General features: G+C 37.2%; 1 protein-coding gene across 4 annotated transcripts in view; it reads right to left on the reverse strand.

Moving 5' to 3' along the window:
• Positions 1 to 17,827, reverse strand: part of LOC123504010 (WD and tetratricopeptide repeats protein 1-like) — a 436,213-nt gene that overhangs the window by 94,023 nt on the left and 324,363 nt on the right. For all 4 annotated transcript variants that reach the window (XM_045254212.1, XM_045254209.1, XM_045254210.1 and 1 more), the window contains exons 11-12: positions 10,479 to 10,633; positions 7,622 to 7,772 (exon numbers count right to left, since the gene is read on the reverse strand). In XM_045254212.1, coding sequence (XP_045110147.1) covers positions 7,622 to 7,772; positions 10,479 to 10,633 — 306 coding nt within the window. The remainder of the gene's footprint in view (positions 1 to 7,621; positions 7,773 to 10,478; positions 10,634 to 17,827) is intronic.

A 17,827-nucleotide genomic window follows, 5' to 3' on the forward strand; every position in this document is an offset into this window, starting at 1 on the left:
AAAGAGATGAATTCAGGAAAACACGAAAGTTGCTGTAATTGAAGTAATTAAAGAGAAAGAAGACCTGGTGTAATATACAATGGGTCAGAAAAAAAAAGCTTCATGATTTTTGGGTTGAAGGAAAAGAAAAATCCAAATAAATTCACGAGAGAACATGAAGAGATAGAATTAGCCAAAACTGTTATCAAACAAGTACAAGACAGCACAGCACACAAGAACTAGGCCAGGAGATGGAGGAAGTGATCAGGCTAGGAAGATACAGTGAAGTGGATAGGAGACCAGTAAAGGTGAGAATGTGATCCCAAGTGGATGTAGAGGAAATTATGGCAAGGAAAGGGACGCTGGCTGATGATATTGAACACAAGGATATATGGATAAAAAGAGATATGAACTTAGAGGAGAGGGAAAAGGAGAGAATGCTAAGAAGTGAAGCTAAGGAAAAATCAAGAAAAGGACAGAGATAGAGAAGAAAAATTTTTACTGGAGGATTCTGGATATGTGACTAAAGAAGTGGTACCTACAGAAGAAAAAGGAGATCGTGGAGGCAAGAAATTAAGAATGACTTATACTAATATAGATGGGTTGTTATCCAGCATGTTGAAGGTTAGGGATTATTTAAAGAGAAAAAGCTGGATGTAATGTGCATCATTGAAACAAAACTAAGAGAGCAAATCCATGTTGAAGAAGGGAAGACATACCAAACAGAGAAGGAAATGTGTGAAATAATGAATAGGAGCTTCAAAACGATGTTCACTGCAGAAGAAGATTTCACAGAATCTAATAATAAGACATTGCATTGCCAAGGATTACAAGAGATTGCAGTGCACAAAGAAGATATTGGAAGATTATTAGATAAGTTGGAGGTCAGAAAAGCAATGAGGCCAGATGGTGAATCAGGCTGGGTGTTAAAAAAATGTAAAGAGCAACTACTGGATCCAATTTGGGAAATAATTACAAGTTCAATAAGTACGGGAAGTTCCACTAGAATGAAAGAGAGCCAACGTAATACCAATATTTAAAGAAGGAAAGGCAACTGAACCACTAAACTACAGACCAGTGTCACTTACAAGTGTTGTAGGAAGTTGTGTGAAATGATTATCAAAGAAAAATGGGTAAAATTTTTAGAAGAGGAGCAAGTCATATCAAACAGATAATATGGGTTCAGGACAGGGAGGTCATGTGTATCAAACTTAAGTTTCTACTCAAGAGTAATAGAATGACTGGAAAGCACAGATGGATGGGTGGACAGAGTGTACCTGGATATTAAAAAGGCTTTTGATAAAGTTCCTCATATAAGACTACTTTGGAAACTAGAGAACATAGGAGGACTGTGAGGAACTTTGCTAGAATGGACAAGGGATTATTTGAAGGACAGTGAGATAAGAACTGTGATCAGAGATACATATTCATCTTGGGATAAAGTACCTAGTGGGCCACAAGGGTCAGTGTTAGCCCCCAGGATGTTTCAAATTTATGTAAATGACATTTACATTGGGGTAAATAGTTATATAAATTTATTTGCTGATGATGCAAAGCTGTTAACAGTTATCAAAACCAGAGAGGACTGTCTGCTGTTGCATGAAGATATAAACAAGATCCATGGATGGAGTAGGAAGTGGAAGTTGGAGTTTAATGCCAAGAAATGTCACATAATGGAACTAGGAAAGAGTAAGAGAAGACCAGTATGGAACTATTCAATGGGAGAGGAACAAATAATGAAAACTAAAGAGGAAAAAGATCTGGAAGTGATCATACAGGAAAATCTGAGCCCTGAAAAACACACAAGCAAGATATTTGGACTATCATTTAAAAAATATGATGAAAAAAATCATCACAAGCATGATATGCCCAATGCTGGAATATGTAGCAGTGGTGTGGTCTCGAAGCTCTAAAAAAGGATATAAGAAAATTGGAGAGGATACAGAAGATTGCTATAAAGATGGTGCCGGAATTAAAAGACCTAACATATGAAGAACGAATGAAGGAAATAGGACTGCCAACCTTACAAGATAGAAGAGAACGTGAGGACTTAATAACAATGTACAAGATAGTCAATGGCATTGAAAAGATAGACAAAGAAGACCCGGTGCTGTTGACAGAAGAAGATGTAAGGACAAGAGGACATGAAAAGAAGATCAGGATGAGGCAGTGTGAAGGGTATTGGAAAATACAGTTTTCCAAACAGAACGGTGGAAAAATGGAATGCACTGGAGAATGAAGTTGTTACAGCACATAATGTGCATAAATTTAAGGAAAAATTAGATAAATGGACATATGGAGACAGGACATTTTGAGACCCACTCGAACCCTGTACTATACAACTAGGTAAAAAAAAACACACACACACACACACACATATAGAGACACACACACACACCGTAGCCGTTGCTGAGAGAGGACGGCTCGTCTCCGGCTGTGGACGGGAAGAAGGAAAATACCTATGGTGTTACAGGGCCCAGGTAATTCTAAGTTAGTGTCCTGTTAATGTCCTACTGTCGCTTAGTGTTGAAAGTGAGGGATATGGAGAGTGATCCCTGAGAGGAGAATGTGGGCGGTGATTGTTTTGGCCGTAATCAGCTGACGATAACAAAAATGGCATCTAGACAAGCAAGAGACTTTGAAGGTTTCATAACTATGCCAAAAGGACTGGAGACACTAGATATTGATGCAAGTATCCAGGCACTGGAAAGTAAGTTCCTAAACATTTTGTCCATAGAAGAAAAACTGGATAGAGTTCTAGCCGAGAATGATTCGTTCAAAAAAGAGATCTATTTGTTAACGTTAGCGAATAAAGAGCTATTGAAGGAAAAAGTAGAGATGGAGAAAGAAAACCAACAACTAAGGAAACAATGTGAAGAGATGAAGGTTAAACTCATGGAAATGGAGATAAAAATATCCGAAGGGGACTTGAGGAAGGAGGAATGCCTTAATCTAATTGATACCATGATGAAAGAAGTGAACCATGAACATCAGGAGGTACAAAGGTCGTTTAGGAGATAGTAAAAAGCAGGAAGAGGAAAATAAAGGAATTACGCAGAGAGAAATGGTAAAGGCACTAAAGGAAAATGAGTATGTGGTGAGAGATATTGCTGAAAAGAAAAAATGTGTGATCATAATAGGATTGCGGGAAGAAACTAACAGGAACTGGCAGGACAGGATGGATAAAGAAAATGACAGGATTAAGTCTTTACTGAACAAGATCTCTGTGGAAGAAGAGGACCTATATGCTGAGGTAGAAGAAAGTGTGAGATTGGGAGCTTTTGAGGAAGGCAAGAATAGACCATTAAAATTGAAATTAAAGTCTCAGGTGGCAGCGGAGGCCTTGTTGAGGAGGGCTTGGAAACTTAAGGACTCTGAGGAAACCAAAACAATTTACATAAGAAGAAATATGTCACAAGATGAGCGAATGAAAATGAAGGAGCTTGTAACTGAAGTGAAGGAGAGGAATGACGAAAGAACAGAGGAGGAAAAGACCAAGTTTTTTGGGAGGATGAGAAATGGGAGGCTAAAGAAGTGGTGGATAAAACAAACGGAATAGGCATTACATGGAAGAATGAGACTTGGAATGGAATAAAAGTGACTTACACAAACATAGATGGATTTCTGTCTAAGAGGCTAGAATGTATGGATTACCTAAGAAATAACGAACTGGACATAACGTGTGTAGTGGAAACAAAGCTAAGGCCCGAAATAAAGCTAGACTGGTTTGTTGTAAAACACTACAAAGTATGGAGAAATGATAGAAAAAATAAAGGAGGTGGTGGTATAATGGTTCCTACTAAGAAAGATCTGACAGTGAAGGAGGTGAACTATAGTAAGAGAAATGAGGAAGTGATAAGTATGCTTATAACAGATGGCAAGAGGGATATTAATATTATTACAGTATACATACCACCCAGAACCAGTGCTTGGGAATATGAACAGTACCAAATGGTGATGAGAAATACTCTAGAAAGAATGAAGCAAGAACTCATCAGAAAGGATAGAGTGATGATAGTTGGAGACTTTAATTGCAAAGAAATAGTGTGGGAAGATTACGAAGTGGTGAACGGTGGTGAGTGGGCAGAACAATTGTTAAAGGTAGCAACAAATAACTTGATGACACAGTGGGTGAGATCACCAACAAGGTGCAGGGGACAAGATGTTGCAGCAAGGTTGGATTTGGTATTTACCAGGGGAAACTCTCTAAAAGAGGAAATTGAACATGAATGTCCCTTGGGGAAAAGCGATCATGATGTCCTAAGCTTTGAGCTGGATACAGAATTAAGCACGAATAAGATTGTGGAACGCAGGGAGGAAAAATTAAATTATACTAGGGCAAATTATAACCATATAAGGGAGTTCTTTAATGAAATTGACTGGTCTGTGGTATACCAGGAAAGAGATATGCAATAGAAGTATGATAAATTTATGGATTTGTATAACTCTGCTGTGAAAAAGTTTGTGCCATATTACAGAAAGGGACTTTAAATAATAAACAGTGGTTTAATAGAAATTGTGAAGAAGCAAAAAAGAACAAAGAAAAGGCATGGAAGAAACTTAAGAAAAGCAGTGATGTATTATCAAGGGAAGGCTACAAAACAGCAAGGAATAGATATGTTGAAGTAAGGAGAACAGCACAGAAGGAATATGAACAGAGGGTGGTGGAAAACTGTGATAGTGACCCAAAACTGTTTTACAAATTCATAAATGGAAAACTAAATAAAAGGGAGGCAATAGAAAAGGTAAAAATTGGGGAAGAAGTATATGAAGATGCTGGAGGGATAGCTGAAATTTTGAACGACAACTTTTGCAAAGTGTTTACAAAGGAGGAGCATTTTATGGGAGGAAGGCCTACGGAAATAAAGCAAATGCAGGACATCATGGTTACTAAGGAAGATGTAAGAAAAATTATAAGCAATCTGGATATTGATAAATCAATGGGGCCTGATGGCATATCTGGGAGGTTGCTAAAAGAAATTAAGGATCAATTGTTGAACCCCATATTTGATATTGTGGAAACCTCCATACGAACGGGATTAGTCCCGAAAGAGTGGAAAAGAGCTGACATTGTGCCTATATATAAGAATGGTAGTAGAATGGAACTGCTAAATTATAGACCAGTATCATTGACTAGTATATTGTGCTAGGTATGTGAAGAAGTAATTAAAGCTAAGTGGAGTGAGTACTTAGAAAGTGAAAACATTCTTAGTGAATAGGTTAAAAATAACTTTGTCTGGGTCACATGGGTTTAGGTTGTACCTACCACCAATATTACGTAACTTCTTTTCATGGGTAGCACTGACACTTTTTTCATATACCTGGGTATTAGTCTTAATGAACTTACTTAAACAAATAAAATCTAGTCGAGACACAACAGATCTGAGAGTTTCGAACGAACAAGAAAGCGATACAGTAGCTTCATTAACTTCTTTTTCTTTTGTTTTAATTTCAATGTCAATCAACTTCTTTTGCCAATCCTTGTAAAAATCTGAACCATGTAGCGAACGTCGATACAACTTGAACTTTAAAAATTTTACCTTGTCTCCCAGAGAGAAATTTTTACTATTCTTAGTGAAAGGCAGTTTGGTTTCAGAAAAGGAAGATCGTGTGTATCCAATCTATTATGTTTTTATTCAAGAGTGACTGACATATTACAACATAGAGAGGGATGGGTGGATGCTATCTACCTGGACTTGAGAAAGGCCTTTGATAAAGTACCACACAATAGACTGATGTGGAAACTAAAGATGACTGGAGGAGTAAATGATAAACTAGCAAAATGGATGGAAAATTACTTAATGGGAAGAGAAATGAGAACAGTGGTGAGAGGAAGGAAGTCCGAGTGGAAGAAGGTAACCAGTGGAGTTCCACAAGGGTCAGTGCTTGGTTCCATCATGTTTTTTATTTATGTTAATGATATGCCAGTAGGAATTGACAGTTATATGAACATGTTTGCAGACGATACTAAAATTATGAGGAGAGTAAAGAATGTGGAAGATTGTAACAAGTTACAGGAAGATCTTGATAAAATATATGAGTGGAGTAAAGAGTGGCAGATGGAATTTAATATAGACAAGACCCATGTTATGAAAATGGGAAGAAGTAGATACAGACCAAACTGGGATTACAGACTGGGTGATGAGAAAATTAAAGAGACCAATGAGGAGAAAGACTTAGGAGTAACCGTGCAAAACACTTTGTCACTGGAGAAACACATTAACAAGATTTTTTGGAAAACATACAACATGCTTCAAAATATTGGCCTTGCATTCCACTACCTAGATGAAGGAATGATGAAGAAGATATTATGTACCTTAATAAGACCCCAGCTAGAATATGCAGCATGTGTCTGGTCACCAGATATGAAGAAAAATGTGAAGAAGGTAGAAAGGGTACAAAGGCTGGCAACAAGGATGGTACCAAGACTCAGGGAGTTAGACTATGAGGAAAGACTGAGGAAGCTGGGGCTGACCACATTAGAAGAGAGAAGAACAAGAGGAGACATGATAACTATGTATAAATTGGTGAACAAGATTGACATACTGGATAGAGAGTTGATAAAGGTGACCACAAGTAATCATCTCCGAGGACATGGAAAAAGCTAATAAAGGACATCTGTCTAAGTGACGTGAGAAAATACAGTTTCCGCATCGTAGCATTGATAAGTGGAATAAACTGAGCAGTGATGTCGTTGACGCGGTGTGTGTCAATCAGATGAAAGAGAGATATGACAGGAATGGACAAGGAGACAGGACACAGAGAGCTTAGCTCGGGCCCTGTAATACACAAATAGGTAAATACAAATAGGTAAATACACACACACACACACACACACACACACACACACACACACACACACACACACACACACACACACACACAGGCTATGCACATACACACTTACATATCATATACAAACACACATGTAAACACATACACACATAATACAAATACACACATATATAGCACATGCATACATACTACTGGTAACACAAAAAGACAGACAGATAGACAGACAGACAGACAGACACGGACAGGAGACAGGTGTTACATAAAATTTACTGATGGACAATGTTTTCTTTCAACAAAGTGTATTGTGTTGCCTTTCTGATTTCTTTCCCCAGTCGAAAGATTACTCCAGTCAGTGACCACAGCCTCACACACATCTCTGTCTTATTGCTACATTCCTTCATCTAGAAATCATAAAGTCCTGAACTTTTCTTGACCACTGCATCAGCATGTACTATGCTTCACAGTGAAACAACTCAAACATCTCTTCCACACTCTTCACTCACAGTAGGAATAGTTTACTCTGTGTTGTGGCTGACAGGATGGCAGTATGGAAAAGTGGCTCATGTGCATGCTGCCATTGGAAATAATGGTTTCTATCATTGACCACTGTGGCTGGCCACAGCTGTGTGGTTGGAAATAATGGACTCGTCCACCACTACTTGCCACTATTTTGTTGTTGCCACAAAAAAGTGGCCCATGTGTATGCAACCATAGAGATGTGTGTGTTCTGTTTGGAGCACTTTTCTGTGGTGGTCACTGACCACAAAAAAAATGGCTTGTATGCAGCCAGCCTTAAAATAAGGGAGAAGACAAATGTACAAAGCAGTTTCTTTTAAGAAATACTCACCTGCCAAGGAATATAGCCTCCTTAATATCTGTAAGCGTGTTGCAGTGCCCACAGTAATACTTGTGGTAATCTGAAGCCTGTGAACGCCATTTCTGTTCTTGTGCACTTGGGGTTGGAAATGGAATATCATTATCACCATCGATATCTGGGCCTGCAGAAAACAACCACATCACATGAACAAAAAATTACAAGTTTAAGAAAGTTAGTTCAAAATTATTCAAAAAGGTTACAGCAAACTGCAAACAAGATATAAATCTACAGACTGGTCGCTTTTTGGATTCTTTTAGTATCAGTGACTGAAAAGAAAGCCATTTACAAGTAAATCAAATCTTGAGCAGTGGTAGTGTCTTGATCAGTAAGGTCTAACTGTCATGACATGGAAAAACTATACACTCAACCCTCCACTATTGCGCCTCATCTATCACTGCATGATAATCGAAATTGTGATAGCCAAAGTGAAGAACCTACGGTAATAATTCAAATTAACACTAGGACCTCCAACTATCATTCTTGTCACTTTTTGCACATCTTTATACAATATAATAGTATAAAAAATGGAGAAATGATACATTATAGAAAAACTTACCTAATCAAGAATCATAATAACAACATAATAAGAACAATAAAATAATAATCATAACATGAATAGAATAGTTCTTGCTGTTGCCAGACACTTACTGCTGCTCTACTGACATGTTTCTTGGCATAATTAACCACTTGTAGTTTGTAGAAAATTATGTAGCTCAGTCATTTTTTCTCCTGGTAGCTTAACAGTGATGGTGTTGATGTGTTTTGTTACGATTATGAACTTGGTGTTACTCTTCATTGCTAGATGGCATTGAGTCAGAGTGGCAATCAACTGATATCTATAAACATGCAACTCAGCCTCACAGGTCAGACTGATATCAGCACCAAAATAATAATGCATGCATAGGGAGGTGGTGATGTAGTGGATAAGGTGGTGAGCATGGGATCAGGCAGACGTCCATGGATAGGTTTGAATCCCACTGCGTACTGCTTTGAAGCCATGCTATTTGTCAAGTAGTTTAAAGTTACCTACATGTCACCATGATACTCAGGTTCTAGGTGGTTACACCAAAGATGTGCCTGGGTGGTGATACGGGCCCTAATATGGGTACCACCATAAATACAATTGCCTGTGCCACTAATGGGAGGAAGCTGAACAGTGCTTTCCACATGTACTCTTCAAGTAGGCCTACAGGCCTACTTGAAGAGTATATGTTATAGCCTACAGCCATAACATAAAAAAGAAAAAAATATATATAAAAAAAAAAAAAAAAAAAAAAAAATGCAGTTAGTGTAGGCAAAATAACTGATAAAAGGTGCATTCTATATGCCATGAAATATGATACCTCATTGTGGATGCTTAGGAGCTAAGGTGGATGGGCAGATTGGGGAAACTATTTCTCAATAAAGTACCTATATAGAGAAACCCAACTATCACGTGCCATCACAACCTGGAAGTGTTTGAATGATGGGTGCATGATAGCAGTAATTCCGTGCACAATATAGATACCTGTGCAGCTTTTTAAGTATGCATGATAGCAGCAAAATGCAAAAGCGGGATGCACAATAGCACAGAGTTAAGTGTAAATTATTTGGGGAAAAGATGGCAGTAAATTTGCATTATTTTTTATGAGAGGGTAGGTTAATTCTTCCTCATTCTCCTACTATGTTATTATGAGTCTCATGTAAAGATCTTGGAATATATTATAATGATTTAATTGCCTTTCTTAAGGTCACTATACAATCGTTCACTTTACGAATGGACTTTCAGGAGCCAATTACAATCGTATATTGAGGAATACCAATATACACTACCATTAATGCATGAGAGAGAGAGAGAGAGAGAGAGAGAGAGAGAGAGAGAGAGAGAGAGAGAGAGAGAGAGAGAGAGAGAGAGAGAGAGAGAGAGAGAGAGAGAGAGAGAGAGAGAGAGAGAGAGAGAGAGAGAGAGAGAGAGAGAGAGAGATTTGTCTGTCAGGAAATGTATGAATTTCTTTGTTGGCTAGTCCTCATTCCCAAGAGAGAGAGAGAGAGAGAGAGAGAGAGAGAGAGAGAGAGAGAGAGAGAGAGAGAGAGAGAGAGAGAGGATTTGTTTATTTTTAAAACCCTAGATACTGCTGCCACATATACTATCCCAGGTATACAAATTATAGTAGCAACTATTGTACACAAAAGTACCATGAATCAATCTGTGGTAAAAGAAAGTACACACTCTAAGTCCAAAACAATCCTTTTCTACAAACAAATTCACCAGGTATTTCTTTTCTCATTCATCCCATTTACTCACACAATGCTACTCTACACACTATTTCACTATTTGTAAGCATTGCATTCATACATATCTCCAATTAACACATCTCTCTCTCTCTCTCTCTCTCTCTCTCTCACACAATTTTCTTAAGGCATTGATTTAAATGACTGAAAAAATTCCCTATTGTCCCTATTGTTTCATTTCTTGCATTCAAAGATGCATAAACAGACTCATGCTTACTCAAGTATCCATGCATTTTGTCACTGCCAACACAATTATAAAGCCTTGCCATCTATGTTTCTCAATGCTGTTCTACACTTTTTGGGACATGTTCTTTTCACTCACTTCTTTTATTTGCACCACATCACTCTTCTTTTGACTCTCATTGTTTTTAGTGAGGAGGAAAAAAAGTATTATTTGTCAGGAAATTCAAAAGCTGCTAGAGCTTAAGGTTATTAAAGAAACCTGCAGACAAGAGAGATAAATTCTTTCCCCAATTTTCTTGCGGAGGAAAAAGGACGGAGGTTTTCAAATGTGAAATTAGTGAATGCTAATAACCTGAGATCAGTTTCCTCTCACCTTCTCTTTGCTTATTGATGATTGATTTCCCTATGTCACTGGCTAAGGTGGTGCAGGCTGGAGAGGAGATGTGGTCTGGGTGTTGCTTCATAAAGTCATCTAGACAAAGTTGTGCCTCATCTTCACGTCCCAGCTGGTGTAAGCACCTAGCTAACCTGAAATGTATGTTTGTAGATTATTCCTTCATTCAATTATAATAATACATATCTAAAGATGAGCTATATACAAAAATGGCTACAATATTGATCTGGTCACATCAGGTATTGCTCCTAATGTTTTGTTAGATGTAATATAGCCTAGGGACACATATTGGTATATGTACTGGTAGTCTTGTACTGCCCTGTGATAATACAAAGTTGCAGTAAAAAAAAAAAAAAAAAAAAAAAAAAAATGCAAGGGACCTTTAATTCTTCAGTTTTTACATCAACCAATAGTTTTCTAGTAGTTATGTACAAATGATGACGAACAGATTGTACAATGATTCAGATGCGCTCTTAATTCCGTTTATATATTTTGGCACATATTTACTACTGGCAATTATAGGTCACTCTATGGCAAGAAAATGACAAAAGCAAAGGTAATAAATTTTAAATCTATGATAACTGGAGTCTTACAACAGCATGTGTAATACTCACAATAAGTGGCATTCATCAATCACAATTTTTCTCATCTAGAATACACCACTCTAAAATATTATCATGATGATGCAACACCATCCCATACTAAGAGTATTATTTTAAAAATTTTGATGAATAGCATTTATTAGAGAGGTCATCACAGAAGGATGCATGTGGAGACCTCAAATCTTGAAGACCCAGGATTATTGAGCTATTTTCTCCCCAAGATATCTATGAAAGAATTCCAAGATACTTTTTTCTTCACCACAACGCATTATCGCATTATCTGGTATCAATTCTTCATACTTCTTGGCAAATGCGTGCCCATTTTTCTCATAGCACTGAAAAAATTATTTTCTGGTTGTAGTATGGGTGGCCAGATGCAAATCTTTTGTAACCAATTTCAAATGGTATGGGCAGCAACATGTTAAAAAAACTGAAATGTGAATTTTTTAAACTGCAGTGTTATCAACCTGGGAATCAGTGCCACCTCATAAAAAAGGTTAATCTATGATTGTAAGAATCTTGTGGCATCAGCCAGACATGGTTTTGTAAGTGGTGAAGTGTACAAACACCCAAAAAAGAGGTTTACAGTTGATCTGTCTTTATGTTGTTATACCAAAGTTGGGGAGGATTGACCTGCACAGTGTTCCCTCACTATTTTGCAGCCTCACTGTTTTGTGGGTTTTATATATATAGATATGTTCAGTAGATTTTTTGCTATATCATGGGCTCTGCAGCGTCACTTACAAGTACTGTACGTACAGTAATACGGAAAATTGGTGTGTAATAACGACAACAATGTACGTTACTTTGCACATAAAGTACTGTACATGTATTGTTCATATACATAAACAGTACTGTAGGCATGTGTTTAGCCTACAAAAATGCTTATAAGAGTGTGGGGAAGGGTAATACAGTAGAAGGAATGGTTGATAAGAGTGTAGGGAAGGTTTATACAGTAGCAGGAAGGGTTGATAATAGTGTGGAGAGGTTTAAAAAGGTTCAAAATGTTACGTTTATATAGTGAAGTATATACAGGCAAACCCTGCTTAACGAACGGGTCATGTTCCTAAAACACTGTTCGTTGAGCGAATTTTCGTAAAGCAAACCAATTATAGCAACTTTAATCCCGGACTTGAACTTCCATTGGGAGTAAACAAAGCGAGAGTGCATCATAGTACAGTGAAAGGTTTAATGAAAGTAAAAATTATGAAGTTAAACATTTAGGCAGTTTAATTTAATTAATTATAATGTACACTAATGTATGTATGTAACTTTATAATGTTGATGATCTTAAATTTATGAAGGGAGGGAGAGTGGAGAGGGAAAGACATTAGCCGGCAAGCTGTGGAATGTAAAAAAATGGCGCATCATTGTACTGCATACAAAACTTATGTACCACATTTCCACAAGGCTTTCCATTTTATCCATTGCAGTCATGAGATCAGGTGGTTCTTTTAGCTTACAAGGAAGATATGGTCTCACCACCCTTTTTAATAGAGTCTGCTGACTTGAAAATAGTAAAGACAGTAGATGGAGTCAAGCCATGGTGGCAAGCAATGCTATTAGTTTTCTCGCTTCTCTCGTGTCTGTGAATAATATCCAGCTTCGCTTTGAGAGTAAAAGACTTTCTGGTCTTCTTAGCAATGCTAGGCAATATCGCAGGGCGTTTTGGTGGCATGTTGAGCAAGGGAAGACAAGCTGCTGCTGACGCTGTTATTATTTTGAACTAGGGGGAGTGAGTGGTGCGCATGTTGTCCATGAGAGGTGCTGGTGTATTCAAAAGCCTGTCGGCTTGCATGATACGGCGGGGTCTTTCAAACTTGGAAAAAATTACCAAGATAAAATTTCGTTAAAGCGAGTTTAGTGTTCATTATACGAGCAGATGGTAGTAAAATGAAATGTTCGTTGTAGCGATATTTCGTTGTGTGAACGTTCGTTAAGTGGGGATTGCCTGTATAGCATCCCTACTTCGTGGATTTTCACCTTTCGCAGATTGTTACAGAAAGCATAGCCCGCAATAAACAAGGGAACACTGTACCTGAGTTGACATTGCCCAGTGCACCCTATACTGAGACACTGCACCCTTACTCTTTCTCTTTCAAGGTTGTAGTATATTAATTGTTAGATTAAAAGAAGCAATATACAAAAATACTTTTCATGCATGAGTACTCATAGGAAGTAATAATAAATGTCTGAAATGACAAATGATTGCTTTGACAGGCTACTCAATACAAGTGATAAAATGACAATAAAAATTCAAATGTGCAGGTATTCCACGATATGACTCAATATTATACAATATTTCACTTTTACAATATTTATTTTTTACTACCCTAATTCTGCTATATGATCGGTTGATTCACTTTTACAATATCCTGAGTACATGCTCATTTGCTCTATATGCAAATACAGTGAATCCTCTTTTTCATAGTTCTGTTATAACACCTTCATTTTTACAAAGTTTGACATTGGAACCTAAGTATTTCTTTATGATAAAGTGGGAAATCCTCCTTTATCATGAAAAAAAATCAGCTATTTTATGTAGTAAAATATAAGCTATTTTATCTAGTAAAATATAAAATGACATGGTACAGAAGATGCTAGTATTGGGTTAGGCCACAATTAAAACTACAGATGAACCTTGCATCTATGAACAAATTAGGCAGATACATTGTCCATTGATGTGAAGTGTTTTAGCACACAGAGGTTAATATAATGGAAATACACACAAGGAAAGACTTCACAAAGGTCTATAAACAAGTACAGTACTCAGTTCCAAGCAACATAGTTTTCAGCAAGAGTTGTTGAATCAAGGGAAATGCTAAGTCACCTGCAGCATCAACATCAAGATCAAAAACATTCCACACTTCAGTTCTTTTTTTATGCATGCATCTGTGCATCTTGCAGTATCTTTATTTGTGTTGTGTAGTGTTATTTCAGCTTTTTTTTGTGTGTGTTGAATTGTGACTATTTAAATCCTTATGATGTTTCCTAAACATTCCACACCTTCTAAGCATTCTGGCAATGACTCCAAGTGTTGGAGGAAGATTTTTAAGATAGTAAAGAAGGTGAAACTCATTGACATGCTGAGGGAATATTTGAAAAGTGTTTATAAGTGTAGAAAAGGTTTATAAGAGTGTTTAAGAGTAGTGCCATCTTACAGAGCATTGCTGTAATACTAGATTTTGTTAATTTTACCCAGGATTTTCAAACTTTTCAACCAGACATTCTGGCTGAAGGATTATATAATCTTACCAACAGATTTTGTCTGTTGCATCTAATATCTGTTTCTTTGGTTTCCGTAGATGTGATGGTTGATTGTATATCAACAAAATAAACTTTAGTAATAAAAACAATATAATAACAATAATAATGATGATGATAATAATAATAATAATAATAATAATAATAATAATATAAATAATAATAATAATAGCAATAAAAGTATTAATAATAATAATAAAAACAATAATAATAATAATAATAATAATAATAATAATAATAATAATAATAATAATGATAATAAAAATAATGGTGACAATAATGCTGACTATAATAATTATGTACCCTAAGGTACATTATTATGTACCTTAGTGAGTAAGAGTTATTGGTGGGTGGCAAGGTACAGGGAGATAAGGAGTTGGCTCCGAACAATTTATCTGGGTGCCGAGTGGCTCAGTGTCTGGCTCAGACGCTAACAGGTTGCTATCATCATTATGGCGCAAAACATATACTACTAGAATGGTGGTAATATGAAATATATATATATATATATATATATATATATATATATATATATATATATATATATATATATATATACAGTAAAACCTCAGCTCACGACCACAATTCGTTCCTAAATCCTGTTCGTCACCTGATTTGTTTGTCCCCTGAATCAATTTTTCCCATGAGAATGTATTGAAATACCATTAATCCGTTCCAGACACATAAAAAAAATCATACTTTTGTCCATAAAACCCATTCAAAATAGACCTTTAATGTATGCATGACATGAAAGAAATAATTATAAAAAGCCTGAACTGTTTTATTTACCTAAATGCTATCAAAATGATAATGAAATGAACAAAAAAGAAAAGGTTATTTACTTGAGAGACTGGACGTTGATGGCATGATGGAATGGAGGAGAGGAGGATGGGGAGGAAGACAAACAAGATCCGAGAAGACAGTCATGAGAGACGACTTTGGATGTGCGCAGCATGCCACAGCTACACAACAGATGTGTAGCGTCACAAGTCAGTGCCACTATGTGGGGCCCCATTATAGCAGAGAGGATAATGCCGAGGAAGCTACAGTAGAGCGCGCCGGTAACATCACCATGCCCAGGAAAAACAGGAGAAAATCGTGGTGGCACGGAGATTATGTTATGTAATATTTTTCGTATGTTCCTGTTCCTATTTTCTTTTGTGCTTATGTTTTGTTTTGTTGTTGTGTGATAGCTGGGTTGGCTATCACACAAACGGCTCGCCTGCCAATTAACCGCGTTTGTCCCCCGAAATATTGTTCGCCCCCTGGGTCGATATATTGACAAATTTTTTGGTTGTCTCCCGAATTGTTCGTCCTTAGAGACGTTCGTCAAGCGAGGTTTTACTGTGTGTATGTATGTATGTATGTATGTATGTATGTATATATATATATATATATATATATATATATATATATATATATATATATATATAGTTAGTGAATTACTAATGAAATACTGCGGTATTCAATTAGTAATTCACTATCACTCAGTGCCATGGAGTCGAGGTTATCCTCATGGCATGAGCATATATGAATACTAAGATATGATATCCATTATAGCAGGCAATAGAGGAGTGGAAACATAATTATCATGAAAGACAACACGCAAGCTAAAAGGGTCACAAGAAGAAGAAGAAGCGGCCGAGTCGCCGCAAGTCTCTGCCTCATCTGTGGGCAATCTCATGTCTGCTTTATTTTTTGGCATTCCATGTAAGATTTCACTTCTCCGTCACCTGTAGCATCATGATCAAGATCAAGATCACACGCACCACTCACTCCCCAGTCAGAACATAGCAGCGTCACCAGCAGCTCATCTTCCCTAGTTCAACTTACCACCAAAACGCCCTGCAATATGGCCTAACGTTCCTAAGAAGACCAGGAAGTGTCTTACTCTCAAAGTGAAGCTGGGTATTATTCACAGACAAGAGAGAAGCCAGAAAACTAATAACATTGCTTACCACCATCTTGACTCCATCTACTGTCTACTATTTTCAAGTCGGCAGACTCTATTAAGAAGGCTGGTGAGACCGCATCTTCCTTGAAAGCTAAAAGAACCACCTGAACTCGTGACTCTACAATGGATAAAATGGAAAGCCTTGTGGAAATGTGGTACATAAGTTTTGTATGCGGTACCATGATGCGCACTTTGTTTACATTCCACAGGTTGCCGGTTAGTATATTTCCCATTTCACTCTCCCTCCTTTCATAAAGTTAAGATCATCAACATTATAAAGTTACGTACATACATACATTAGTGTACATTATAATGACTTAAATTAAACTACCTACATGTTTAACTTCATAATTTTCACTTTCATTAAACCTTTTACTGTACTATGATGCACTCTCGCTTTGCTTACTCTCAATGGAAGTTCAAATCAGGGGTTAAACTTGTTATAATCGGTTCGCTTAACGAAGTTTCGTTTAACGAAGTGTTTTTTTAGGAACGTAACCCCTTAGTTAAGCGGGGTTTGCCTGTATAAGACAGTAACACCACCTCGAGAGGTGGTGTTCCCAGCAACCTCAGAGCAACCTCTTTACCGTCCCTCAAGCGTTCATGGATGCCATTTCGTGGCAGGAGATTGCTCTGACGTTAAAGTTTCTTGGATTCACCTCCCCCTCTTCTCGTGCCTCATTTGCAGTCTGCCAGCTCTGAGTACAGACGGAATCTCTTCAATCTGCCTATAATTCAACAAGATGGCCCCAAAACGTCCTTCACCTTCTTCTGCATGTTGGGTTATTTTTGATCAGTGGATTTTTGATAAAGTGGTAAATCTCAAAGGAAGATGGTGACTGACTGTGGTGTGAGTGGTGAAGGCAGTGACGCAGTGAGTGTTGTGGTTACGTATTCTTTGTTTTGTTAGTTTTCTCTTATTATTTTCTGTTTTCTCTTATTATTTCTTGCTTTTCCCTTTACTTTAAATACATTTCTAGTATTTAGAATGGTAAATAATAAACATGTTAATTTAGCCAAATAAATAAAGTATTTTGTACAAATTTTTTTGGACCACATCCCACATCCCCCCTATTATCTATTGTTTCTTATGAGAATTACATGTTTGTTTTATGCGAATTTTGATATACGCGATGCCTCTTGGAATGCATCTATCACGTAAATCGAGACTTACCTGTATATACAGGCAACCCCCGCTTAACGAAGGTTCACACAACAAAATTTCGCTACAACGAAGGTTTAATTTTACTACCATATGCTCATTTAACAAACACCAAACTCGCTTTAACTAAATTTTATCCAGGTAATTTTTTCCAAGTTTTTTTCCAAGTTTCCAAGTTTGTATCACGCAAGCCTACAAGCTTTTGAATAATCCAGGAGCTGCCAATACTAAGGTCTGCCTCAGGAGAAATCCTGGGACACCTGTGGGATCAAGATCAAGATCAAGCTTCTCGTGGACAACACGCGCACCAAACAATGGTGCGGCGTGAGGTGAGACACGCAACATC

This window comes from Portunus trituberculatus, chromosome 15 (genome assembly GCF_017591435.1).
Source record: "Portunus trituberculatus isolate SZX2019 chromosome 15, ASM1759143v1, whole genome shotgun sequence".
NCBI lineage: Eukaryota > Metazoa > Arthropoda > Malacostraca > Decapoda > Portunidae > Portunus > Portunus trituberculatus.